General features: G+C 49.5%; 1 protein-coding gene across 5 annotated transcripts in view; it reads right to left on the bottom strand.

Moving 5' to 3' along the window:
* Positions 1–26,942, bottom strand: part of LOC309697836 (nucleolar protein 4-like) — a 114,265-nt gene that overhangs the window by 32,787 nt on the left and 54,536 nt on the right. For all 5 annotated transcript variants that reach the window (XR_014273934.1, XR_014273935.1, XM_082520017.1 and 2 more), the window contains exon 5: positions 13,487–13,637. Coding sequence is in view for 3 of the 5 variants with exons in the window: in XM_082520017.1 (XP_082376143.1) it covers positions 13,487–13,637 (151 nt within the window). In the remaining 2 variants the exon portion in view is untranslated. The remainder of the gene's footprint in view (positions 1–13,486; positions 13,638–26,942) is intronic.

The following is a 26,942-nucleotide window of genomic DNA, read 5'->3' as shown; positions in this document are numbered from 1 at the left end:
TCTCTCCTCCTTCCTGAGGCGTCCACCGCCAGCCTGTTCATTGCTGAGCGAGGCAGCTTTAGCAGGAAGTCACGTGACTCGTGTCTGTTTGTGTTTGTTAATAGCCAGCGAGGTCATCACTGCCCGAATGACCTACTTCCCCGAGCGGCAGCGTCGTCAGCGTTCCTGCGTTTGACGTTCCTCTCACCAGCGGCGAGGAGTGAATGTGTCCTCTCGTTACACACCTGCACGCTTTCATGCATCACCTCTCCAGATGAGAGCTGCTCCGTCATTGGTCAGCTTTAAATCCCTGCTGTGTGTGTGTCTCAGGCTGTGACGAGGCCACCACACGGGTGCAGGTTTGACTTTTCCCAGCTGATCCTAAATGAAACCTGACGCAGACAAATGTGTCTTCATGTTCCCGGGTGTGAGGATGGCACTATAAGCAGGTGGACTGTCCTCCTGAGCGCTGCCGTGTCCGTGTTCTACAGAAACACGTAAACGCACCACCTGCAGCCGGGGGCTGTACTGACTTACGGTAAATTAGGTTTGCTTTATGATTTTGGGGCTCGACATGAACGACTGATGTGGAGCTGATGTGAGCCGCTGCTGAGGATCCGGCCTGGACGTCTCTTGTTTCCGGCTCGTTCTCTTCTTCCTCGTCTTTTGGAGACGGCGAGCAGATCGACTCGGTCGCAGTTAAACTCTGCCTTGTTTCTCCCTCAGGCTTCGTGTCTGCCCCGCCCAGCCGTGGGCTGCTCTCGCCCTTCGTATTCTCCCATCAGGCGGGACAAAGTGACTTTATATCAATGAAACTTGACTAATGTAAGATAATGACTTCCTTGCTGAGCAGATATGGGTCTGTCTCCATCATTAGGCTTTTTCTGTGCTGCTGCCTCTTCACTGATCTGATTTGTCTCAGTTTTGTTTCTGAGCTTAAAATTGATTTTTCCTTTATAAAAGGAAGGAAACGCAGCAGCCTGTGCGAGACTGACGCTCTGCACCGAGCTCGGAGACGATTCCAGACACGGAGACTAAAGACGTGATTTCAGCTGCAGACTTCTTGAGAAACACGTCCTCTTTCTGAAAAATGTCTTCTTCTTCCTGTGTGACATTATTGAAATCATCGAGGTTAGGATGTGTGAACAGACTCTGAGCCTGCCTCCAGCAGCCAGCAGGCGGGTCTGTCAGCACCAAACAGTATCACCGAGCCTCAGCTCAGTCTATTAATCACTACAGCAAACCAGGGTCAGAACCAGGAGGAAGCAGGGTCAGAAGCAGGGCCAACATTAGATGAAGCTGAGGCGCTCTTTCACCTGTCTCGTGTAAATCAAAGCTAGTTTGCTAAACGTGATATCCGATTGGAGGCAGCAGTGACTTCAGCCAACGGTAAACGATGACACAAAGCAAAGCTCTGATATGTTCCACAGGTCAAACTACGACCAGTTAGCCAGGCAGCTTTACATTCACAGCATCCCTGTTACAGTTATAATGGAACAGACCAGTAATTGTGCAGTGATTTTCAACTGTGAGCTGCTGGTAGAGAAGAAAGTACAAGAACTTTCATCTGTCCAAACATTCACTCAGTCACACTGATGGACGCATCAGAGGAACCTCAGGGTTCAGTAACTTCCGCAAAGACCACCCAAGGTGGTGCAAACACGAGCCGTGGGGATCAAGTAACAGGGTTTTTAACAGCAACAGTAAACCCGAGCTAAACCCGAGCTAAACCTCAGCTAAACCTCAGCTAAACCTGAACTAAACCAGAGCTAAACCAGAGCTAAACCTCAGCTAAATCCGAGCTAAACCAGAGCTAAACCTCAGCTAAACCCGAGCTAAACCCGAGCTAAACCAGAGCTAAACCAGAGCTAAACCTCAGCTAAACCTGAACTAAACCAGAGCTAAACCAGAGCTAAACCTCAGCTAAACCCGAACTAAACCAGAGCTAAACCAGAGCTAAACCTCAGCTAAACCTGAACTAAACCAGAGCTAAACCAGAGCTAAACCTCAGCTAAACCCGAGCTAAACCCGAGCTAAACCTCAGCTAAACCAGAGCTAAACCTCAGCTAAACCTCAGCTAAACCTGAACTAAACCAGAGCTAAACCAGAGCTAAACCTCAGCTAAACCTGAACTAAACCAGAGCTAAACCAGAGCTAAACCTCAGCTAAACCCGAGCTAAACCCGAGCTAAACCTCAGCTAAACCTCAGCTAAACCTGAACTAAACCCGAGCTAAACCAGAGCTAAACCTCAGCTAAACCTCAGCTAAACCTGAGCTAAACACGAGCTAAACCAGAGCTAAACCTCAGCTAAACCCGAGCTAAACCCGAGCTAAACCTCAGCTAAACCCGAGCTAAACCCGAGCTAAACCCGAGCTGTGAGTTGAAGATAAAACCAGCGATGGTCCTGTCATTACTTTACTGCTCCTCACATCATCCAATGAAGCCACTGTCAGCATCATCCTGTCGCCACGCACATGTGAGGACCACAGCGCACAACATGAACACACAAAGCTGTGACTCACACACAGCATGTGTGAGCGGATCACATGCTGTGTGTGACCAGCATGAATGAGTTAAAACAAAACAAAAGGCCTCTCTGTTGCCCTCAGCAGCCATCACACCGTGAGTCCACACTCATCTTCAGTATAAATGAACCACAGCCATTTTCAGAGGAACCTGGTTGCGCTGGCTCCCTCTGAGCTCTGAGAATTTGCTGCTTTGAGCGCAGAATCATCTAGTTTGTGACATCTTACAGAGGAAATTGCTGAGTGAATCGAGGATGTTGCGGTCAGCGCTGTTCGTTGGACAGGAACGTCTGATTCTCAGCTCAGACTAACTTCAGAGTGATTCACACTGGTTCCCTTTGGTGCTTCCTCTGCATCATCTCAAAGAGGATGCATACCAAAGTGCACATCTATCACGGCCACGGTTCAAAGTACTCCTCCTTATTCTGCAGCAGTATGTAAATCAAAGAGGCATCAGTCAGAGCTTGGTGTATTCCTCTGACGTCTCCTGCCTTTATCTCCCCGTTTAAATTCTCTCATCATCAGTCTGTTTGTTTCTGATCTCCACCTCTGCTGCTCCCTGCCTCCTACTTTCTTCCTCTCATTATCCAAACTGCAGTTCTTCCCTCCTCTCCTGCCTCCGCCGTGAAAAAGGCGACACGTGTTAAACCCGCAGCTTGACTCACCTGAGACCGAGGCTGGGGTTGATGGCGTAACCTCGCAGTAATACGTGCACATCCTGACTCGCACTTCCTGTTGCCTCTGACGAGGGCTGTTGCACCGACAGCATGTTTGGCTTTCAGTGTTTTCTAGAACAAAGCGAGCTCTGTGTCCTTTTAGCGAAGCTCAGACGAAATCGACCAACGAAAGAACCCCAGAGGTCGCTGCGATGACGACCTCCTAACTGAGCCTCCACAGCCCATGTGACCATTTCAAAGACAAAAGCAGCCCCGTAATGTTTGTCCGAGCAGCACATTCAGATGCTGCGTAGTGGACTGCGCTGGTGGTTAGACGTGCATGCGTGGTCTGCCGCCAGGAAACGGTGCGGCTAGCTTCTCATTAAAACACGACGAAATGTCGACGCCTGAGAGGAAGAGGGGAGCAGACACCTTTCACAATAAGACACTCTGTAAATGTTTAGTTGACTGAAATTAATCAGACTTTGCTGTCATATGTAGTGCTGGGTGGGCCGAGCCTGGGTGGGCAGGGCCTGGGTGGGCGGGGCCAGGAATCTCTACACCTGGGTAAAGGTGGAGAACGGCCCGAGGACAAAGCCGTGCTGCAGATCTCGCTCACTTCCTCTAACACTCACTGATCTTTGGAGCAGCAGCGAGCGGCAGCGTGGCGTCAGGAAACTCACAAGTGAGCACGAAGGAGAAAAGACAGGAGGTAAACATATGAGAGGGTTACCTAGGCAACCGGAGTTTGGGATGACAACAAACAGCCAGCCGTCAGCGCGACGTGTGCGAAGGGGCGTGTTTTAACCTCATCCACAAACCTGATCGCACAGCGTTTCAAGTAGCGTCCATCCTCAGGCGTGGTCTGTGGTTTGAGCGCCACTCAGCAGCCGTTAGACACACCCTAACCCTCCGCCATGTTTTTATCTGAACCATCCTCACGTCTCCTTCCTCCACCCCACTCATCGCTTCAGCTCTCTGTCCTCCACACGTCTCAGTGTGTGCGTGTGTGTGTTTTTCTGCGTGTGTGTGTGTGCGTGTGTGTGTGTGTGCAGCCTTGAGAGGTGAAAGACAATGCTGGGAGCTCCTCCCTGCCTTCCTCCCACACACACACACTTACAAAGACACAGACTGTGGAGTCTTTCTCCTCCTCGACCTCGCTCTCTGCACCACTCCCACACACACATTCCCGCAGCATCAGCCACACACACACATGTGCATGCACACACACAGACACACACAGTGCTAGCTTTGCGGTTGGCTCTGCATCCCTCGCACCTCCCCGGGTTTCTCTCTTCCCAGCAGTCCTGTATCAGGTCCTAACTCGCCCCTCGAGCCTCATTTATCCTGGAAACCTTCACCGTCTGATTCTGATCTCTGCTGCGCATAAATCTCCTCTCGTGTTTCACACATATGGCCCAGACCCCCTCCAGAGTCAGCCCCCGTCTCCCCCTCAGAGCTGATGAATCTATCCAGTATCTCTCGCTGGCTCGTTCCTTTCTCTCCTCCAGCGCCTCACATCTACTCCAAACTACCCCGAAGGCCTCGCCCCAGGGTATTATATCCCAACCTGGCACCCTCTGCTGTAACCCCGCCCCCTCACAGTCCCACATCCTCCGTATTTACACAGAATAAATACAGCGCTGTATTTATTCCCCTCCATAAAACTTTGTGTCCAGCTTAAATGATGACTTAATTATGTCTTCTAAGGCTGTAATCTAACCGTGTGTCACATCAACCCCGACACAGAGACGCTCAAATTTATCCGTCATGCATCCGAAAACAGCCAGAAACGGTCAGGAGTTTGGGAGGCGGACCTCGCCGCTTTAATCTGGCGTCTCGACTTTTATGTGAAAACTTCTGAGAAATGTATGGAGTCAAATACAAGGAATGGAGTTCAGGCTGTTCATAAAGTTTGTCGTAAAGTGTTTGACGGAGGTCAGAGGACATAAAAAAATCAAAGAGACATAAACCGGAGAATAAAGAGCGGCTGCTTCTCAGCGGCAGACGCCGTTGGTTCAATAGTCTGGAGCAGGATTTGGAGACAGCGCTGCATTTACATCCACCCACACACACAGCCTCCATCTGCTGTCTGCACACACACTTTACCAAACTTTATGACCTCGCTGTAAAACTTGACTGCCTGTCACAGCTCACCTCCGTCTGTGACGACAGCAAACTCAGCCCAGCTCCACCTGATGGAGTTTTATACTGGAGTCACCCTTACAACAACAACAACAACAACAACAACAACAAGAGTGCAGGAACCAGAATCACAGTTTTAGTTCAAATTAGGCTTCAATGAAGCTGTACACACACACACCTACCTCTGTGTGTGTGTGTGTGTGTGTGTGTGTGTGTGTGTGTGTGTGTGTGTGTGTGAGATAAATGAAACAGTGAAACCACAAAGTTGAGGTGGAAGATAAAATGTGGTCTGATCCTCGATCAAAGACAGGAAGTGGAGATGAAACTTCTGTGTGGGCTGAAGCTCGACGCAGGAATTTGACTGTGAGCTCTCGCTTCTCATTGGTGCAGATACAGCACCTCCCATCACCTGGTCCTGATGCACCTGAGGAACAGCGCGACACTCACATGATTCTAACGACCGAAGGCGTCGTTGACACATGAAAGCAGAACCAAGCCATCGTATTCAGAACGAAGTGGACGAGCAGTCCTGGAACCAATCAGAGCTCAGCCTGAGCCCCCGAGACAGGAAGGACAACGACCCCCGAGGACCTCGACCCCCTGTGTCTCACCTCATTACACCGACTTTCACGTCCCTGAAAAAGTTCCTGAGAGTAAAAGCTGCAGAAAGCTTGCGTGGAAGCGGCGCTCGGGGGCGGAGGGAGGACACGAGCGCCGCACTTTGTGTTTGCGTGAATAGATACGACATTGAACAGAGAGAAAAGGAGCGAAGACAACACAACGCCACAAAGGCTGACCCGAGCGTATCATCGCTTCTGTTCACAGAACAATGCCGGAGCGCCGAAGGACGACTGAGCGGCCTCGACTCTGAACGTATTCACGTGTTTTCACACGGCGAGAAGTAAAACATGAACAACGGAGAGCGATGAGGAGGGCGGAGCATTAACACAGGAACATGACGAGCTGGAGCCGAGCGGCCCGGCGGCCTCGAACGACTCATCGGGATAACGGAGGAAGCACGTGTGACGGAGCGACGGGCATCAGTGTCCCGCCGACACGAGCGTGAGCTCCTCACCAACACGCCGCAGCTCAGGAGACATGAGAAGCACTGCTGTGACACTGAAGCCGTTTGAACCCCCAACACCTCCGCCCTCAAACACCACCCACCATTTCTGCTGCAGCCGAGGAGTGGAGGTCACATTCAGTGCTCCTGAAATCTCATCAGGATGCCAGCCTCCGCCCACAGCAGCGAGCGGACCAGCACCTGAATTCTGGAGCTCGCCACGTCACAATTATTGGTTGGAGATGGACTTCGTCAGGGCTGGCCGTTTGATTTGACGGTGTAAGGGTCGGCGAGCTGAGGGTCTGAACTGAGCCTTTACTGAAATCAGCAGCAGAACAAAAGCATCACAGGCCTTGATGCTCGGACACGCCGCCATCGCCAGACACTCGCTACACGTGTGCGGCTTAGACATGACAGCGTGACCTCGTCCTTCAGCTCGTTACACCCCCCCTCCTGTCAACCTCCCCCACAGCGCCCCTCACCCACTTCAACAAGCAGGTGTTTGTTCACCTGTGTGAGTGTGTGTGTCTCTGTGTGTGTGTGTGTGTGTGTGTGTGTGTGTGTGTGTGTGTGTGTGTGTGTGGGGTGGGGGGGGGGTTATGTTCCCTCTGAGGGGGGCAGCTGATAACAATGGGTACAAATTTCAGATTGGGACACTTTATGGAGCCAACCTTTGGACGTCCTCTGAACCATAAAACACCATAAAACAATAACACACACACACACACACACACACACACACACACACACACACTTTAAGGCAGTGTAATAAAATAAGGAGGCACACCTGGGGGGTGACCTGCGGGGCCTCACAGATAAGAGCGAGGACGGCGATGTGGACAAGCGTTCACCTCGTCTTTACTCGTGCAGTAAATCAGTTGCACAACGAAGACGCCAAAAGTAAGGACGCGGGCAGCAGAAAGCGAGCTCTGACTGCACACGTGCAGAACATCTGCCGTCGTCACCCTCGGGTTCTTCCTCTGCTGGACTTGTGAAACGTGTGATATGAAAATGCGAAATATTTTACATGCAGGTAGCTTCTCCTTTCTCAGGAGTGAAAAAAGCAGCCAATGGCGGCGCGTGTGAGACCGCACAGTCCAGCGATGACTAACACTCCTTCCTGTTACTCAGCATCGCTCTCCACCGCACGCAATCAGACGGAGACTGAAAACAGTCTCGTCTGTGACAGGGCGAAGGTCACGGGAGCGTTCGGAGGGGAACGGCGAATCTGCAGACAGGCCTTCCCCCGGAGTGGCCCGAGGTCAGGCGGATGTGAGACCGTCTCTATCGCTCGCCGAAGACGACAGAGAGCAGAACAACAACCGGTCGAGGTTTCCGGCTCCCGGGCTCAGCGTGATGTTCTCCGTCACATAAAAACCAGAAAAGATGACCGTCAGCCGCATGCTGCCACGTGTTAGCAGCGCCTCCATGAAAGGCTGGAGCTCCGCCTTCTGTTAGTGACTTCACAGCAGCCATGTTATTGGTCACACGATGCCATTCAAAATGCTGGCAGCTACAGCTGCCCATGTCCCAATCCACCTGTCAGTCACAGAGGCCACGCCCCTGATGATGCAAACAGGCGAGTTGGTGGTTGGTTTCTCTGCCTCACACTGCTCAGAGCAGCTGATCCATCTCTGCTCCATCACAGAGTGATGAAGAGTCCTCTGAGCAGTGACTCTGACACATTTTCCATCAGCTTTCTCTTCTATTAGTGACGTCTGCATTTCCCAGAATCCTCTCATCAGTGACCCGAGAGCTGCTTTCAGCCTCAGAGTGAGCGCCACAATAATGGGCTGGGAAAATTGCAACGCCGCTGCAAACCCCATTAGGCCATTTCCACAAAACGCTCCACATCCCACAGTGCAACACACACACGCGCACACACACACACACACACACACGCGCACACACACACACACACACACACCAGGCTGCAAGCCCACGCTGCTCTGAGAGCTCAGCAGGTTTAGTCAGACGCTTGTTTAAAGAGTGTCGAGTCTCTAGCAGAGCTCATTACAGGCAAGCAGGAGGCTGCAGCTAATTACTCACACGCACACGCACACACCTCTATACAAACATGTCAACAGGTTGTGCTCAGACACAGCAGGAGCTCATTCCAGCCTAACAAAGTGTGTGTATATATATATTATATGTTGTACATATATTTATTAGTTTCAGATGTAGCCGTTCTTGTATTTTGCACAACTCTGTTGCTTGTGAAGCTCGCACACAAGAATTTCACTCACATGTGCTGTACCAATGTACCTGCACATGTGATGCTACAATAAAAGTGATTTGATTTGAGATCTGTGTGTGTGTGTGTGTGTGTGTGTGTGTGTGTGTGTGTGTGTGTGTGTGTGTGTGTGTGTGTTTGGGGAGGAGCTAATATTAATTGCACAGCCTCTTAGCATGTTTTAGTTTCAAGGTGTGTGTGTATTAATAATTAAGCAGTGACTGTAGCCGGCACAGCAGACACACACACACACTTACAACATTTCAAACTCTTCATCTTTATTGATTTTTTCTCCTTTTTGTGTTTTAGTTATTTTCACTGCGTTGAGGCGGGTCGCTCCTCCACGATGTCTCCAGCGCGTCTGCTCCCCGAGCTGAGCACCATCTGAGCTGTGCTACCGACCGGAGCCTGCTCCCTGCTTTGGCCCTGCGAGCGTCAGCCTGAATAACCTGCAGCAGCTCCGTGCCTGTGACGCAGAGCGCCACCACCCTGATGTTTGACCATTCACTGAAGGAAACTTCACAGAGTGCATTCTGGGTAGACCTCAGGCTTCTATCAGGAGTCTCAGAGTCTGCAGCTGATACCAGGATGGTTCCTGCTGTGGCAAAAGTGCCTTCTGAAGTTTCCTCCAGTGAATGATCGGAAACAGATCAAAGATGGAGCAAATCTGATCTGTCCATCGAGGCTCCTGCAGCGCTCCGATCGCCCTGCAGTTTATACAGGAAATGTCTCGATGCGCCGGCTCCACCAGGGGAGGAGGTACGCAGGATTTAATCTAATGCTCCTTCCTCTGCTCTGCCTTCAATCCATCCTGCACCCTCATCCTCAGACTGCCTCCCCCAGCTTGATTGCAGGAGGGGGGTCAAAGTCATCCTGTCACTTGTTTCCACCGGCCTACTTTCCCGCTGCGCCACATCTGACCAGGCAGAGGGGAACGGATGTGTACACACACACACACACACGGAGGTGAACTCTGCTCCTCGTCACTCTTCATCCTGCCCGTCCTCCTCACAGCTCACCTGTCCCACTGTCCTACCTGTCCATCCTCCTCCCTGGACACAGCAAAGGCAGGCTCTCAGCATCGAGGACACCAACTAGGGAACATAACCACTAAAATAACCACAGCCAGACAAAAGGAAGAGGAGGTGAAATATTAGGAGCAAGTGCAGCACAGACGATATCGAGGCCCCTTAACTCCAGCAGTCCTCGTGTCAGTGAGCATCTGCATACTGAGGCCTAAATAACTGCTTTTCTAATCCGCTTTGTTACACAGGATAGCGTGAAAACGTCACTTCCACTCGATTTTCTCCTCAGTCAGAGACACGAATGTCTTTGAGCGCTCGTCTCGCTCGTGCAGGACGCTGCACAGTCTGACAGGTACAACAGCTGGCAGGAAGGAGAAGCCGTCCCCTTACTGGGCACTGAAGTGTCGGAGTGTTTGATAATGATCGTAAAACAGAGCGACTCAGCCGTGGATCTGTCGTGGCAGTGAAAGCAGTTTGTTCATTCTGAGCTGTGTCTTCATGTTTCATGTTCCACTCACAGGAGGATCAATAAGATCAGCTGCTCTTTGTTGCTGAAGAACAACATGAAGCTGTGCAGCACCTTCACAAACAAGGGAAACTTTACTGGAACATCTGTAACAGCAGCAGCTTCCACCTCAGTGTGTCATGTGATCACTATGTTGGCTCCTCAGGTTCATGCTCTCCCTTCCTCCTCCTGATGTCACTCTCATCATCCCTCCTGCCCCGTCTCCATTCCCCTCTCCACCCTCAGCTCGTCCCCTTTGGAGAGGATCTGTGATGTCAACTCCATCTCCTGACGAGCCCTCTTCATCCTCGTCCTCCAGCCAGGGGGCGGGTCAGCAGAGCAGAGGATCTGGTGTGGATGTGGCTTTGGGGGAGGGATGAAGAGGACGCTTAGCAGCCAGAAACGAGAGGCAGTTGAGGGGCCACTTATGAGGGGGATGCACTCCCCTCGGAGGCAGCGCGATGTGGAGAGGGCAGCAGCCTCTCAGAGAGCGCCGCAGATGACCGAGAGCTCAGGCCGTGGTCGTCTCCTCCAGCAGCAGCTGAATAAATTTACACAGACAGCCCGAGTCGAGGTTGACGCTGCTGCAGAGCTGCTCCGCCACCGGCTCTCATATCACAACTGTCAGATACAAACAGCTGGACGGAGCCCACGCTCTGGACCTCAGAGCACCACTGTCCTGACAGAGCCCGCAATCACCAACATGATTGATTCATACAACACACGACGAAGGACACGTTCTTTACACGCCTGCGTTCATGTTGGTTTCATCAGGACATCGTGCTGCTGCTTTCTTTAAACTCAGTCACCCACTAACCATGGCTGAGTCTAAGTAGTGAGAAATGGTACATAGTAGCTTATTTCAGACTCTTTGTTAATCTGATGCCTCTAACCTCCCGCTGAGTGCCGACGCCGCTCGCAGTAACACGAGTTTAAAATAGTGGCGCTTTCACTTTAAAGAGCAGCTCCATGAGAGTGTAGAAGCAGCAGGAGACCGCCGCAGGGCGCCGGGGGCGGGGCCCGATAACAATTGCACAGCTCTCCTGATGGTAAACTGACAGGCAGCACACAGACGGGCCTCGCACTGACGTGAAAGACGATCAGGATTTCTTCATCTTTTAAAGAAGATGGCGATCGGAGCCCCCCCCGTCTGAGCGTGTTGGAGATTCCTGCTGTGCGTTAGAGGCCGGGGGGGCTTTCTGCCCGCTTCCCTCTTGGATCGGACTCTAGCAGGAAGCCACTTCACCCTCGCCGCTCCTCTGAGTGCGGAGGCATTTGGACGCCTACGCCGCTGCTCTGGCGTCTATGCGAGGTGCAGGCAGCACACTGACCTTTGAATAACAAGGCCCTGTACACTCCGCCACCCACTGAAGGCTCACAGCTCGCCGCCTCCAGCTGGATCTCTCCCACAATGCAATGCTCTCCAAACAGTCCCAGCACCACAGACACAGGCGAAACAGGGACTGTAGCGCTGATGATGCTTCCACCTGCGTGCCTCATTGGTTGGTGGATTTTATTTTATTATGACATCACGCATCAAACAATATGCTAACAGCTAACAGCTAACCTGAGCAGAACTCAGCGCGGCGGTGTCTCCAAGAAACAGCATGAAAAATGATCATCATCGTCCCTGCACGTTACAGCACCTCGTTAACCTTTCTAATAAGGACAGCAGGCACCGACTTCCTGTCCAGGCCCCTGACTTCCTGTCCAGGCCCCTGACTTCCTGTCTGATCAAATATACACTGCATGATAATGAGGGAGCCCACAGGGACAATATACTACTGTTGTATATACCACAGAGCAGAGGTGTCAAATATAAGGCCCGGGGACCATTATCGGCCTGGCAAAGAATCCATTCTGGCCCCGTCTTTAAAGTGAAGAAGAGAATAAATTTAGACGGTAAAATAATGACCTCCAATCCACGCCACACCCAATAATCATGGACGGGGTAAATAGATACAGAAATAGATGCACAGTAAAGCAGAAATCGGTGTGTTAGAGCGCAAACATCTCAGTTTACACAAAGTTACGTTTATTGTGATGGTTACTGTTTGGAAAAAGCCACGATTAAGTGTTTAATCACAAACATGTTTCCTCCTCCTGCAGCAAAGAGGCCAGACTGATGAAGATCAGCCACCCTCCTCACATCAGACTCAGGGTTCAGTGCTGTGTATTGATGAGCGGCGCGCGCGCGCACACACACACACACACACACACACACACACACACACACACACACACACACACTTGCAGGTAATTGCTGTATTCTTGCAGCATTAGGAGACGAGTGTCTTCAAAGTGAGCGCTCCTCACAGCAGGAGGACCTATTAAAGGAGTAACGTGAAAGAGGAGGACAGGTGAAGGTGCGACACAGACAAACTCTTCGAGGATGTTTCAGCCACATCACTCCCAGAGTACCTGCGAGACACCAGGCTGCTCCGTCACACTGAGGATGAAGCTTCCACGTTGTTTCTAATGAATAAAGTTCCAGTTTGGTTTAAGGTCTCTGCTGAAGTCTGAGGACGCGAGCGTGTTAGCTTAGCATGGCCGGAACAAAAAGCTGAATGTTGCCGACTTCCACCTGAAGTTTCTACACGTCCTCGTCTTCAGCAGCTCTCAAAACTACACAATCATCTTCAGGTGGAAGAAGGCGTTATTTGGTCTTTCAGGTGGGCGTAGCTCAAAGTGATGTCACAACAACTGCACAGGTGTGAGAGGATCATGTGACTGCAGCACTGGCTTCAAACACACCAATCATAGCAAGCCTCTAAAACATCCTGTTACCTCGTTAGGACGGCCCACCTGTGGAAGGCTTCCTGTTTCCTATCACTTTATTCAGCAGCAGACGGCGCCGGCGCGCCGCCATCACACGAGGTGACGCAGGAGAAGCTTTAGCGAGATGTTTCAGCGCAGCACATTATCTGGTGTGACCTCCTGAACCCGCTGCAGGGATTAACAGCAGTGAACACAACAGGAGCTTTTCTCTCTGATCACCATCTGCTCTGTCCACACATGCATGTTTCAGATAATCCGCACGCCTTCAAAGGAAACCTACACATCATCTCCACAAACGCAGCGCCCGGCGGGCGTGACGCCGCTCTTAAGGGCAGGGATAGCTCAGTAGGTAAAGTGGTCGCCCCATGATCGGAAGGTCGGCGGTTCGAATCCACTTAACGGCTACCCTGAGGTACCCCTGAGCAAGGTACCGTCCCTACACACTGCTCCCCGGGCGCCTGCTTAGTGGGCTGCCCACTGCTTCACTGAGTGAATGGGTCAAATGCAGAGAAAAACAAGTAATTTCCCCATGGGGATCAATAAAGTATCCATTATTATTATTATTATTATTATTACCGTCGTCCTCTTTGCTGTGGGCGTTCTGCGGACTGTGGCGCATCTTCTCTCCGTGGCTCGATGGGCTCAGGTCTGACGCTGCTCCCAGATCGGCTGCTAGCCACGTGGGCTCGCTCATCTCGGCCTCCTCGCTGCTCACTGAACTGTCATCCTGAGAAACACAGACACAGCACGGTCACACATCCAGCCTCAGCCAATCGCGTTCGCAAACCAAGCACAGCTACATGTAGTGATGCGTGCCCCGCTGCAAACGAGGCTTTGGTGTAAAGTACTGCTGACATTTACAGAGACGGGAATATTTAAGAATACACAGGAAATCAGCAGCATCAGCGGCGCCGATGCATCGGTGCATCAGCCTGACGAGAAAAACACACTGAAGCTACAAAAAATAAACATCTGGAATAATAAAATCTGAAGTAATCCAACTGTGGGAACGACCAAAATCGAAAGAAGCAAAAACTAAACTTCTACCTAGGACTCGGCGATATGACCCCAAATTCATATCTCGATATTCTTTAGCTGGATGGCGATATATACGATATACATCTCGATATTTTTTTAAGCCATAAAGAACAAACAGAGAGTTCTTAGTCAAAGCTGCGTCCCAGATGTCACACGGGCACTTTTATTAACATACAGATGCAAATGAAAAAATTACTCAAAAATAAATTATGAGCATTTATTAAATAATAATGCTCCATAAATAAAACAATGTTGTTTTTGTGCATAACAAAGAGCTCACAACTGTGCAGTCAAAATGTAAACTAACAGACGCTGAGCGTAATAACAAAGATTTCACAGCAGCTCTGTTCACAACTTCTACTGCGCGACCGACAGCCTGGAGTTTGAAATCCTCTTCTAATCCTAATCTAACGTGTCTCTTACAGGTGCCATTTATGGCCCTTATACACACACAGTACAGTTATATTACGTTGAAGCACAGTACGTATCACTCCGCGAGGCTCCTCGGTAGCTGTAATGCTCCGACAATCCATCAAGCGGTGCAGCTCCATCGCTTACCAAAGTCGTACTAAAACATTTTTTGACAGATTGCTGAGCGCCGTGTACCACCTAAAATCGGTTCATGGTCTGGGTCTGGGCTGCATGGCGTTAGTGTGGTTGGCTCGTTAGCGTGATTAGCTCGTTAGCGCGGTTAGCTCGTTAACACGTTGATGCCGTCCAGCCCCACGCACGGGCCGATGCGCAGTAACTCGTTAACGCAGATTTGCCGTGTCCATCTTGTCGCTGCCTGCAGGTGAAGCGATGGGGGAGGAGGGGGAGTTGTGTTCAGTGAAGGAGAGGCGAGGCCGAGTAATGTTGCGTAAAGACAAAAGTGGACGAAAGAGAGGCAAACTTGTGGTTCCACAACTCTAATTATAACGTAACATAGACTAAATCGATATAAAGGATATTGTCACATCTTATATCTCGTATAAAATTATATTGATATTTTTTAAAAACTCGATATATCGCCCAGCCCTAATTCTACCCGTGTGTTCTGGCTCTCTCCCAAAGCAGCTTTGCATGAGTCACAGTTTGAAATAATCCTTCTTTAACTCACACTGAGCCCCCCTGCAGCTGCTCACTTCATCCTCTGTCTGAAACAAGCTGATTTAGCTCCTCCTCCTCCAAGAAAACTTTCTCCCCATTGGCTGCCCCTCACAAAGCGAGTTTATGCGAGCATCCAGCCCTGAGGCAGGTGATCCATGACGGGAGATCAGGAGGAGTTTAAGTTAAAGTGTTGCTTTAAGAAGAACTGTTCCATAAAGTTTGTCTGCAAACTTAAAGCAGACGATTGGTTCAAGCTTCATGACGAACGAGCTCTGAGTAAATGACACGCGTCACTTTGTGTTTCCCTTTTACTTTAAATTGACACATCATCAGAGAAACTGAATCTGAGATCCAGGAACAAGCAGGCAGGTTTCGGTCCATCTCCACATCAACAAATATTCTTGGCGTCTTCTGTAACGGATGAAAGATGGAAATAGACGAGGATCACACACGTTCCCTCTCAGCCGACGATGCATCGCTAGTGACACAAACCAATCTAAAGATTTATTAGAGAAAAACAAGAAACAGCCCCCAAGCAGGACGTGTGTCACGAGTCACGTCTGTGATCTCCAAACACACACACACCTCGCCAATGAGCTGCTCCGCCTCCCTGCTGACAACCCACAGCACTCTGCATGCCTGTTTAAAGTCACCTGGATGAATCAAACTGTGTTTACCTGCCGTTTGAAACCGTTTTTAATCTCTTTATTTGCCTCTTTGTCGATGTGGGCATCCGTGGGATCCACCATGACGCCCGCTCCCGCGGTTTAACCCAAACATCAGAGCAAACAGCGAGCAGGAGGCGAGAGCGAGACGCCAAATCAAACAACACGAGCAGCACCTGCAGGCCTCGCCAGCAGCACCAGCGGCATGCCGACGTTTCTCTGAGCTGTTTTTCCTCCACCTCAAATACTCAAATACTCCTCGGCTCAGGCGGAGAACGCTGGGAAACACAGCAGATCTCATTAAACTATTATTAATATTACAATCCTGCTTATTCTGATTTTTAAAAATGGTCACAGACCGTGTCTTTGGACATCAAGCCTTTAAGACCTACCAAAGTCCGCCAGAGCTTATCTTTGTATTTTTACAGGCTGTAGTGCCGTTTTTCAGAGCATTTCAAGTTGCTATACATCAATACAACCATTACATCCCAGATGTTAATAATATGTCTGCATTAGGTCCATAGTAACTCCGTAAATTGCAAAAAAGCGGAATAAACTTCTAAAAACACCAGCATATCTCTGTAGGAAAACACTAAATTTCCCGTGAAAATGACGTCACTTCCGGTTTCGGGCAGGTAACGGCGGACGTGCGATAGTTCGCGCTGACGTCTGTTCCAATGTAGGAAGTGTTACGAACAGCTGATCAGATCAGCAAACATGTTTCTGGAATATTATGTTTTTGTTGCTGCAAGTGCTTTTTATGCAGTTTTTGCAAAGCTACATGTGGAAGGAAACCGTGACCGAGGACAAGCTGATGGCATCAGATGTAAGTACAACTCCTCCGGTTTCATATGCAAAAATTATTGCGCTAGCTCACGTGGTTGCAGAGCTGCCGGGATTTAAAAATACTTAGAGCGCGCCCGCTCCGACCTGTCATAAAGGGTTAAAGTGATGTTGTTTAAAATTGGTCTCCACTCGACTTTTCCCACAAAAAACAACAGTCACAGATCAAAATAATCCTTCTTTATCTTATCCTTGGGCTTGGCGCAGACCCTCAGCTCCTCCTCCCCCCCTTCACCCATGACCACGAGCTGTGGGGCTGAGAGGATGAGATCGCGTATACGAGGAGCACAAACGAGCTTCCTCTGAGAGCGTCCGGGTCGGCCTTCAAGCTCGGCCGCTCAGGAGGAGCTCACCCACACTGAAGGGAGGCAGCTGAGATGTTTCCACGCTGATAGCTCCCAGGTGAGGTGTTTCTGGGAGGTTCTTGGAAGGAGACCAGAAGCAGAGCCAGGGGCTGCTTCCAGAAGAGCTGGAGGATGGAGACTCCTGCCCTAACGTGCTGTTAGACAGCGGACAGGTGGAAGCGTGAGCTGCCAGGTTATGACCACCTCGCTGGGTGGTGACGCTGAGGCGTTTCTACCCACGCTTACAAATGCTTTCACGCTCCGAGCCCGACATGAAAGTCAGATTTATTGGGATCCAAACAGCGAGCGTGTGCCCACACAGTGCCACGTTATGTGAGGCGGTTCGAGTCTCGTTATATTTTAATGAGATGATTATTAGCTTTGCCTGTCAGCAGCGAAGCTACTCCTGACTGTGTCCCAGCCATCAAACACACGTGCAAAGCTGGAATCAGCATCCCGGCGTTTTCCATAATTAGATCTCAGGCACTACGACCGCCTTTGCTTGTTACGGACATATTCAAGGAGACGACAGACAACGAGCCAAGAAGGTTGATGTTCTACAAACTGAGGCGAGGAGCAGAGACCTCAGAAACATCGCAGTGACATCAAAACTCGGAGCAGGAACACGATGCATAAAATGTTGAGCTAATAACGAGACAGCAGAACACGAATGACGTAAAGCCAACAACACAGATGCAAACGCACAAACACACGGGTTATTCCTGCGTGCTGCTAAAACATAGATGCATTCATATAAATGTAGTTCTGTCTCTGCATTGATTCACGTGACGCGGTTAGCATTGACTGCTCTAAAGTGTTCCCACAGAAGGCAGGTCGAGGTGCAGGCAGAGTTTAAACTGAGATGTTTAGATCTAAGGAATCAATCTCAGCTGCTTCGCACAAAAAATGAAAAAGCTTTCACGCACTCAGGATGAATGAAGCAAAAAGGGCTTCAATAAATATTAGTGGGCTTGTATTTAATATTCACCTGAGTGGAAATGAAACTTTAAGAGGTCACGGTGCTCTCCTCACTCACAGAGCCGCTGTTGATAAGATGATGAGGGCCAAGAAGCAGCGGTGAGCGTGTATCTGGGCTTTTGGAGCTAAATCAGAGCATTAGAGGAAATAAAGCTGATGCACTTTGTGCTGCGGCTGCATAATGAAATAAAACGGTGAAACACTGCAGGGGAATCCAGGGTTTCCATTTAAAGATGCAGTCTGTGCAACCGCTGCAGCTCCTGCATGAGTCTGTGTGGCAGCACCGACCCACATCTGTCTGTTAACGACAGCTCTCGGAGGAGGAGTTTCCCCGGGCTCGTCGTGCTGGATTAGCATCCTCACCGCAGACGCCATGACTGCACACGCTCACTGGAAGCAGCCCAGCTACACAGGGGGAAGTCCCTGCACGCCACTGACACACATACAAGAAGGCTCGCTCTGCTGATGTCACTGAGCTCTCAGGTGACTGACAGTTCAGCTCCTCCCACAGGACCTTTATACACGTCCAGCTTTCCTCAGGATCTGGGCGATGTGCACAGACAGGAAGTTGTGTCTCTGACTCTCTGTGTGTCATCAAGCAGCAAAAGAATGAAGCCAGTATAAAAGCACCCAAACCTACAGTTCCTCTGACAGCCAGCAGAGGCAGCACTGAGTCAGTCCCATGTTCAATGTTTACAGTACAAACTGTTTCTATAGATCATTTCCTGCCTTCACCTGTACGAGAGCAGAATGCTAACATAACTCACCTGCTGACAAGATAAGGGGCGTGGCCCCCTGTGGTGACACAGGTAGCTGCTAGGCTAAGCTGGACCTGTGGACCGCGTTTGTGCTGTTGAAGCTTTTTGGAGCATTTTAATTAAAGATGGAACAATCACAGTGCGGCGTCTTTGAAAGGTTAAAGGTCGCTCCAGATTTCTCCTCCCGTCAGCAAATCCAACAAAATCATGGAAGTAAAAATCCGTGTCCTGTGTGAGGGCTACAACTCCTGCCTTTGGCTGAAGGTCATGATCCTGCATCTATGACGTCAGCAGCCTAACGCTAACGTGGATTTGTGTAGTTTTTGTTGTTGTTGCTCACACTGGAAATCACTATTAACAGTACAAGTTTGTATCTAACTCGAACTGCTTCTTCTCCTTGTGTGTGTGTTGTTTATTAATGTTCTCAGTAATGAGACGTCCTCATTTCCATACAAATGAACTCGAGCGCTCCTGCCTGATAGATACACTGAAACAGGGTTTGGAGCCATCGCACAAACTCAATAACACACTTTAACCTCTGTGTCCATGCTCAGACCGACATCTGCCTTTCCTTCTGTCTGCTTTTTAACAAATCTGTCATATTTACTATGTTAACATTAAACAGATCAGACGTTTATGATCCGAGTGCCTCAATGCTAACGTCACCACCCACTGGCTCCCAGCAAAACACCGACTCACACACAGTCCAACACTCCACACAAGCTAACAGCTAAAGAGGCTTTACACAGGGTTGAGACAGAGAGCACAGTACAGTTAGCCAGCTAGCTGCCAAGTTAGGCAGGTAGCAATTTGTCTACATTAGCATAGAAGCTAGCTAAAATTAGCCACTGGAGACCTGACTCACGGAGGGCCACTCCATTCACTGTTATAAGCTAATTTTAGCTAATAGCAGCAAGCACTGTAGCACTGTTTTCTTACACAGATAAAAAGACACTAAAGTCAAATTTGGTCAAAGACTTTTTTCCACCACATCATATCACTTCATTTCATATGCTAGCCTTAGCCTGCTCATTAACGCTACAGCAGGTAAGCTAACACAAGTAGCTAACTTTAGCTGTTTGACCCGCAAGAATAACTGCGTCAGTCTCATTAAGACCTTCAAATTATAGAGAATTGATGGTTTTCAGGATCAGATCCGACCCTTAACTCTCTGTTTTAGGGCTAGCTGGTTAATGACCAACATGGATGAGCTACAAACCATCCCACACAGAATAAAGTAATCCAATGATTCTCCATCACTACGAGAGACGTTGAACAAAAAATGTTCAGAAAAACCAAACTGAGCCCAGACTCAACATGGCGATGATGACGAGGAGGACTGAAGATTATGAGAGGTGTAAAAACAGTATAGTGCACCTCAGATGAATAATTAACAGCCTCCTTCCTCTATTGTCTATTTTTAACAGGAAAGGAGAAGAGTGAGAGAAGCAGCGAGAACCTTAACTTCCACCAAAGAACAACGGAGGCGGCTTAGAGAAACTGAGGAAGAGGAGGAGGAAGCATGATTGCTCCACAGCAGTCAAGCACACCTGTGGTTTAAAGTAAGGATGCAAACTAAAAACTGACCAACACGTCCCATCAGAAACACCTCCGTGGGTCGTTACAGATGGCAGGAAACGAGAGATTAACTCCGAGTAACGGAAGACGAAGAGGAGGAGAAAGTGGAGAGGAAGGAGGTGAGCTTTGGAGAACGAATTGGACAGAGGAGATTAAAATGAGACGTTTCGGAGACGAGAGCAGCTGAAGCTGTGAAGGATGTGAGGATGAGGAGGGTGAGAGGAGCATGTGAAGGTTTGAAAGAAGAGGGAGCAGTGGGTGGTGAGGAGGAGCAAATGAGGAAGATGTGGTGTAAATCGTTCTTTCTGAGGCTCCGGGTTTCTCGACCCACAGCCCTTCCTTGTCCCTGCAGAGATCAGTTAGTGGAAAATAAATTACTGCATCCTGAAATATTTCCTCCTGTAAACCAAGCCGAGCGTCCAGCTGTCGCCCAGCAACCGCGCTGCTTCTCATCTGTTTCTGTCCGTGTGCTCGTCCCAACAATGCTAACCACGTCTTTGTGTCTGCACGAAGGGAACAGTGACGGCAGCACACGACACGACCTCTGCAGAGCGCAGCAGGTCAGCCAGTCAGCCTCGATTTTACACCAAACCAGCATCTAAGACCCATTTGAAACACATTCTTCACTCTTCCCATATCCTGAAGCTGAGAGGCCTTCTTCTTCATCGTTAGCGCTGCCACAGCAACCATCAGGATGTTCTGCTGTTCGTGGAAAAAGCAGGAAACTGCTGAGACTTTGTTGACAGCTGACCTGTCACCTGTTCAGGTCACCTGCTGCACTTTGTGTTCGTGCTGATGGTTTCAGGTTTGACGGTTAGACCAACGTTAGCCTGAGTATGGAGAAGGCCCTGTAACAGCGTCTCTTCCTGTTCTTCTTCTTCTGTGGTATTTGTGACTACTTGAATTGACTTTATTATTGACTTCTCTGTTTGTTCCAGCATTACAGACCAACAAATGATCTCACTATTCCCATTCCTCCACCTCAGAGGAAGCAAACATTCCTCACACTCCTCGGTAACGGGACTGCAGGTGTCTGAACTACAACTTCCAGAAGAAAAACTACAAAATCTCACTTGACCGCCACGATGTTCCAGCAGGTGACGTGATGGAGCCCGTGTTATAAACTGGATCTCTGGGTTTCCCTTCAGGGTCCTGAGTCTCTTTTGTCCACTTCCTCCCTGAACTCTGGAAACCATCACTGACAGCAGCCTGCTTCACTGTGGGAGTAAAATTAGAAACCAGAGCTGCACCAGCCACACATTACTGTGTGTGTGTAGAAGTGCTCAGATGGCTGGTTTTCGTGTGTGTGTTTCCAGAGCAGAGCAGCCGGATCTGCTCCGAAGCCTTTGCTAAGCTAATCGAGTTAGCCACCGGACAAACGGAAGAAAAGGCCTCGTCCTGTCGGAGCTCATCTCCTCTGTTCCCAGCACATCCCTGCTTTCAGGAATCTCTGTCTTCCCAAACATTTGGCCCTTTCAGACAGACACGAAGACGGATGCAGGTTTTATTTAGAAACCTAACGAGAATCAGCTCAGATGTTTGTTACTGCCACACTCTCTGGCTGTGCTCAGGTTTCATGTACCAAATGATCATTAGCCAGTCAGCAACAAACAGCAGAAAGAGAGCGCGGAACGACGATGTAAGTTACATTTATATTACATATAAATAAGTAATTGTAGTTTATGATGATTGTAGGTGGAAAAACTGCAAGGTTTGGATGTGACGATCTGATTGGACAGTTAAGGTTAAAGACGACGGCTGGTCTGGGGTCAGGGTTAGGGTGCTGCTGCACCAGGAGAGCACCAAGCTGTTCCAAAAACACCACTATGTGCATTAAAGGTGTTTAAACAGAAGTGTTGTAGCTCCAGCTCCACCGGATAATGACTGTGCTGTGGCCATGATGACCTCATCAAACGCCTCGCCGCTCACTTGCCGAGGACACGTAGAGAAGACGTACTCGTAACCTGACCCTCCACGTTAGACCTGACGGTCTTTCACCTGGATGTCACCTGCGGCAGGAACCTCTTGACAGGCGGAGCTGCTGAAGCCGGCTGCCAGCATCCATCACCCACTCACACCCAACGGCCGAGCGTACGGGGAACAGCAGGGCGCATCGTAAATCGGCCGCCGTGGGAATGTTTATACTACAGTTCAACAATCGAATAATAAACCTGGTGATTTCATAAAGGCTCGTTTCATTAACTGACATTAACCTGAGACTGTAAACTGAGCTTAGACAAACACCTGATTATCCTAAATTAGAGATTAATGTCTCAGTGTGTACTCTGACAAACTGATAAGGTCTGTGGAGGCCCTGAGGCACACGCGTGTCTCATCAGTCACACGGTTCCTGAGCAGCAGCCGCCGCCAAACGTGTCCGGCTCACTTCATACAGCACGTTTCACGGTTAAGGAAACAGAAGGAGCTTCCTGCATCACAGACGGTGTTCATCCGACACAGGCTCACTGACAGCCAACCACAAAACAAAGAAATCGGAGCGACCAGAGAGCAGGGTGCACAGTGGGTGTGGCCACCTGAACTACCAATGGGAGTGAAGGTTACCTGACCCGTGATACAGGAGTAAACAAAGGATTAAACATGTGGTGACGCTGTGCCTATGATTACTCTGCTGTTAATCAGTCACACTTTTCACTGATTGGCTGTAAACAGAAGGTTTGAACAGCAGGTGGGCGTGGCTTCTGTCCCTGACTCGGTAAATCTGCTTTTATTAACCAATCAAAGCAGTTTGTTACTACGAGCTACATTCACAGGCACAAGCCGACCTGATCAGGTCTATGTGACATCACAGAGATCCACGAGCTGAAAAAACGGATAATCTGAGTGTTGAGGGACTCACACCGTCCGTGTTAACACGAACACACTCCACTGCAACAGACACGTGACAAGAACATCTGGATAACAAGTGCACATCTGTTTTTAATGAAAACTGAATCATTCAAATGTTCCCCACACATTTGCGGCGCCGTGCTCCTGTTAAGGATCCACGCCTGCCCCGAGGCCTGACACAGGCGGCTCAAACACACTTAATTAAAAGAAGCATGTCTTCAGATGGAGGACTTGAGCTTATTAATTCAGGTAGTGGGCAGCTTATGTAACACAAAGTCAGGACGATAAGCCGTCCGTCTGGCTGCGCCAACATCGCGAGGGGGCAGCCGTCAAAGTTCCCTGAACCGTCTTTCATGGAGCTTCACTATGAGGAAGACAGAGAACAGGAGCGTTTGTGATGAAGCGGCGGATCGTGTCCTGTCTGACGCTGGAAACACAGACAGGAAGTGATGGAGAATCATTGGATTACTGTGAGCCGCTGACCCGGCTCATGACCCGAGGGGACCAGGGTCACTTTAAGAAACCACACCTACCTGAGAGCCAATCACCAAACATCCTTCATCTTTTTATTATTCATGTGGATGAAAACGTCTCTCGTACTGAATTCATTTCAGTCGTTTCGTAACATCAAGGAAAAAAAGTTTGTTCTCCAAATAAAATAATTGCTTTGCATGTAATCAGATTACATAATTAAACAGTATCATCCCTGGATGCTCTCAAACAATTGCAGTAAGAAACCGTTATCCTTAACCTCGAAGGAGAGGTCAGAAGTCAAATGGCTTCTTGTCAGTTTTCCACCAGTAAATGACGATGTTGACCTCGGTGGATGGAAGTTCGATCGGGATCGGGTCGTGAAGAGCTCCGCCTCACCTCGGCTGCTGAGCTCTGGACCGTGCAAGAAGGCGGAGCTTCGGGTTTGGTGCACAGTGAGATTCTAGGATTTTGATTGGATGTTACTGGGCACGCCCTCGTCCAAACTTCTGGAAGCAAAATGTGTGGATGTGGAGTCGAAACAGTTCTAAAGCTACTGTGATGATTATTAACGATGTTAAATCTGTCAAACACAAAAAGAGCTGCTGCACATTTTATTTTGAAAGGAGACACGGCTTGTTCCTGTCAGTGCACATCATGTTTGGTACACAAACTGCGCCTCTCTCCTGGCGGAGCGGCCGACATGAATTTCATTAAGAAAATCAATTAAGGTGGACGTCTCTCGCCTCACACGGAGGGGCGGAGGAGGGCGGTGTGCCTCGTTCTTTGTTCTCTTTGTTTTAGAGGCCGCGGTGCTGCAGAGCCGGACCTTCAAGCCCCCCATGTATCTCCCCCTATTGCTGCCTCCCTCCCCCCATCCCTTTACCCATCTCCTCCTGCTGCCCCATCCTGCCAGCTCCTCCTCCATCAACTCTCCATTACCACCTCCCCCACCTCCACAGATTTCACGTTTTCATCCTGCCCCCACCTCCTCCCCCTCACTGTCATGTCTGTGGTTTCCACAGAAACTGATGTCTGTTCTAATGATGCTGATTTGATAAAATTCTGATTCCATAAATTTAAGAAACGAGCCTGAAACTACTGGTCATCATCTACTCCCTTCATCATCACCATCACCACCACCACTACAGGGATCTTCACTCTGCAGCTCGTGCTGACATTTTACTTTATGAGCATGTGTTGGTGAACCGAGTGGTTACACCACCACCTCAGTTTGGTTTTTAACGTTACTGTTCATTAACAGAAACATCGAAACGTGCTGAACTTTTAAACACGTGCCAGTTTATCTACGAGTGATGGAGCAGCTGTATTTTCCCTGGTTGTCTCCTCCAGCGTGAACAGGAAGTGGCTCACTGTGGGCGAGGACAAAGAAAGAGCGTGTCTGTTGTAACACCAGAAGCTTTGATTTTAGTCTTACTTCCTCATCGTTGTGAAATATACAAAATATTCCACATCTACTAACCAGATATTTGCTCAGAAGTTGATTGCTGGAGTCACCAGTTTGTCTAGATTTGGGTTTTAATGATGTGAACATGCTGTAATCCATTTCTGACACAAAGGAAAAAAATAGAATCATTTAAAAACAAATCCTTTCATTTAGTAGCTACAACCGCTCCACTCTGGACACGGCAGATTCAACTGTCCTCATCAATCCCAACGGATGGGTGGATGATAGATGGATCTATGGGTGGAGGATTGGATTGATGGACGGATGAGCGGTCCATCCATATGAGTGGATGGACCACGACGGTCATGACGAAAACACGCAGCTTCAGATGCCACGACCCAGCAGGTGACGTCATGATGGCCGCGTCCTTCAGGAGGGACGTCTCAGCTTTGGCAGAGGTGTGCATGTGCCCAGCAGAGAACCGTAACACATTAAACCCGTCGGTTTTAGTCAGAACAGCAGGAGAACATCCCGCCTGCAGCAGGATAAATGAAACCCACTCAGACACAAAGAGCTCGGCTCCGTTTGTGTGCTGAAAGCTGCTTTCAGTGAGTCATCGTCTCGATTGAGCGGTCGCGGTGAAAATCAGTGCACTGAAGAGGCCGCGGTGCCGAAGGTGCACGGCAGTGTCACCGTAATCACCGCAGACATCTCACCGCCTCCTGGGACCGAGCAAAGGATGCAACGCCTAACCACCGAAGAGGAGCATACAGGAAGTGACGGGAGCCACGTTTAAACGTCGGCTGGACGGACACGTGGCGGAAAAACCGACCGATGCTCAGCATCCAGTCCAGCAGCATCCCAAGATCGATGACGGCCGGAGGGAAGAGGATCACCTCTGAACAGAGGGAGAGGGGAAGATACTGATAAGAAGCAACACACACACGCACACAAGCAGGGTGCAGGCCGGCTGCTCCACTGCAGAATATTGATCGCTCAGAAAACCAGCCTTGAGGAGGAGGTGTGTGTGTGTTCATGAACATGTACACACTGTAATGAAGCAGAGGTAGCACAGAGGCAGTGCATGTCTGTCTGCTTCCTGTCTGTCAGCTTATAAAACCCTCACACACGCCGGGATAATCGATGAGCAGCTGCTGACCTTCGCTGAGTTCGGGAGGATGACCCCGGTGATGGTTTCAGTCTGCCGTTATTCTACTGAGCCGAAGGTAAAAAACTAGCCATGAAAACTCGCTCCAGCTTCTCAGATAAAAACATGAAGTAGACGTCAGATAAGGAGTCATATTGTGTAGTTACATCAAAGGTGCTGAAGGACTGGAGTTGCTGACAGTGGAGCTCGTCACAGACACAAGGAAACGACCTGAAGCAGAACCACATGAAAGCATCAGCCACACCTCTCCGGTGCAAAAGCTCCTCTGTCGAACCTCACAATGAAGAAAAGGAGGCCGCCACGTTGTTGTCACGACAACAACACCTATGAAGCCTCAAAGTGAAAGCAGCTACAAAAAGAAGGTCATCAGTTCCCTGGAACAACTTAAGAAGGATTCTGACACTCTCCGCCCTACATACCACCGCCTGTACCCAGGGGGCGCTATACCCTCTATATACTCCACAAAGAAGGAGCCCCACTCAGACCCACTGTTAGCAGTACAAAGTCAGCCACCTACAACATTTCAAAACACCACCACCATCCTAGCTCTGCAAACTCCCCTGGATCTGACGCTTGCATGCTGAGGCAGTGGAGACGGTCAGAGAGCGACCACAACAAGACCCCTGCTTAGAAAACAGAAGCTTCGCCCCGATCACACCTGCACACTGTTACACCACCTTACCTCCATATTTAAATACAACCAGGGCAGTCACAAACAGACACAAACATGTGGTCATCCAGACTGGGCTTTCATCAAAGAGAAGAAGGTCCGACACCAACGAGGAAGAATCACATCATCATCCCTCATGCAGCAGGTTTATCAGAGACGCTCAGTCTCCAAGCAG

Source organism: Aulonocara stuartgranti, assembly GCF_965226115.1.
Source record: "Aulonocara stuartgranti genome assembly, chromosome: 20".
NCBI lineage: Eukaryota > Metazoa > Chordata > Actinopteri > Cichliformes > Cichlidae > Aulonocara > Aulonocara stuartgranti.
This window is presented reverse-complemented; position numbering and strand designations above follow the sequence as displayed.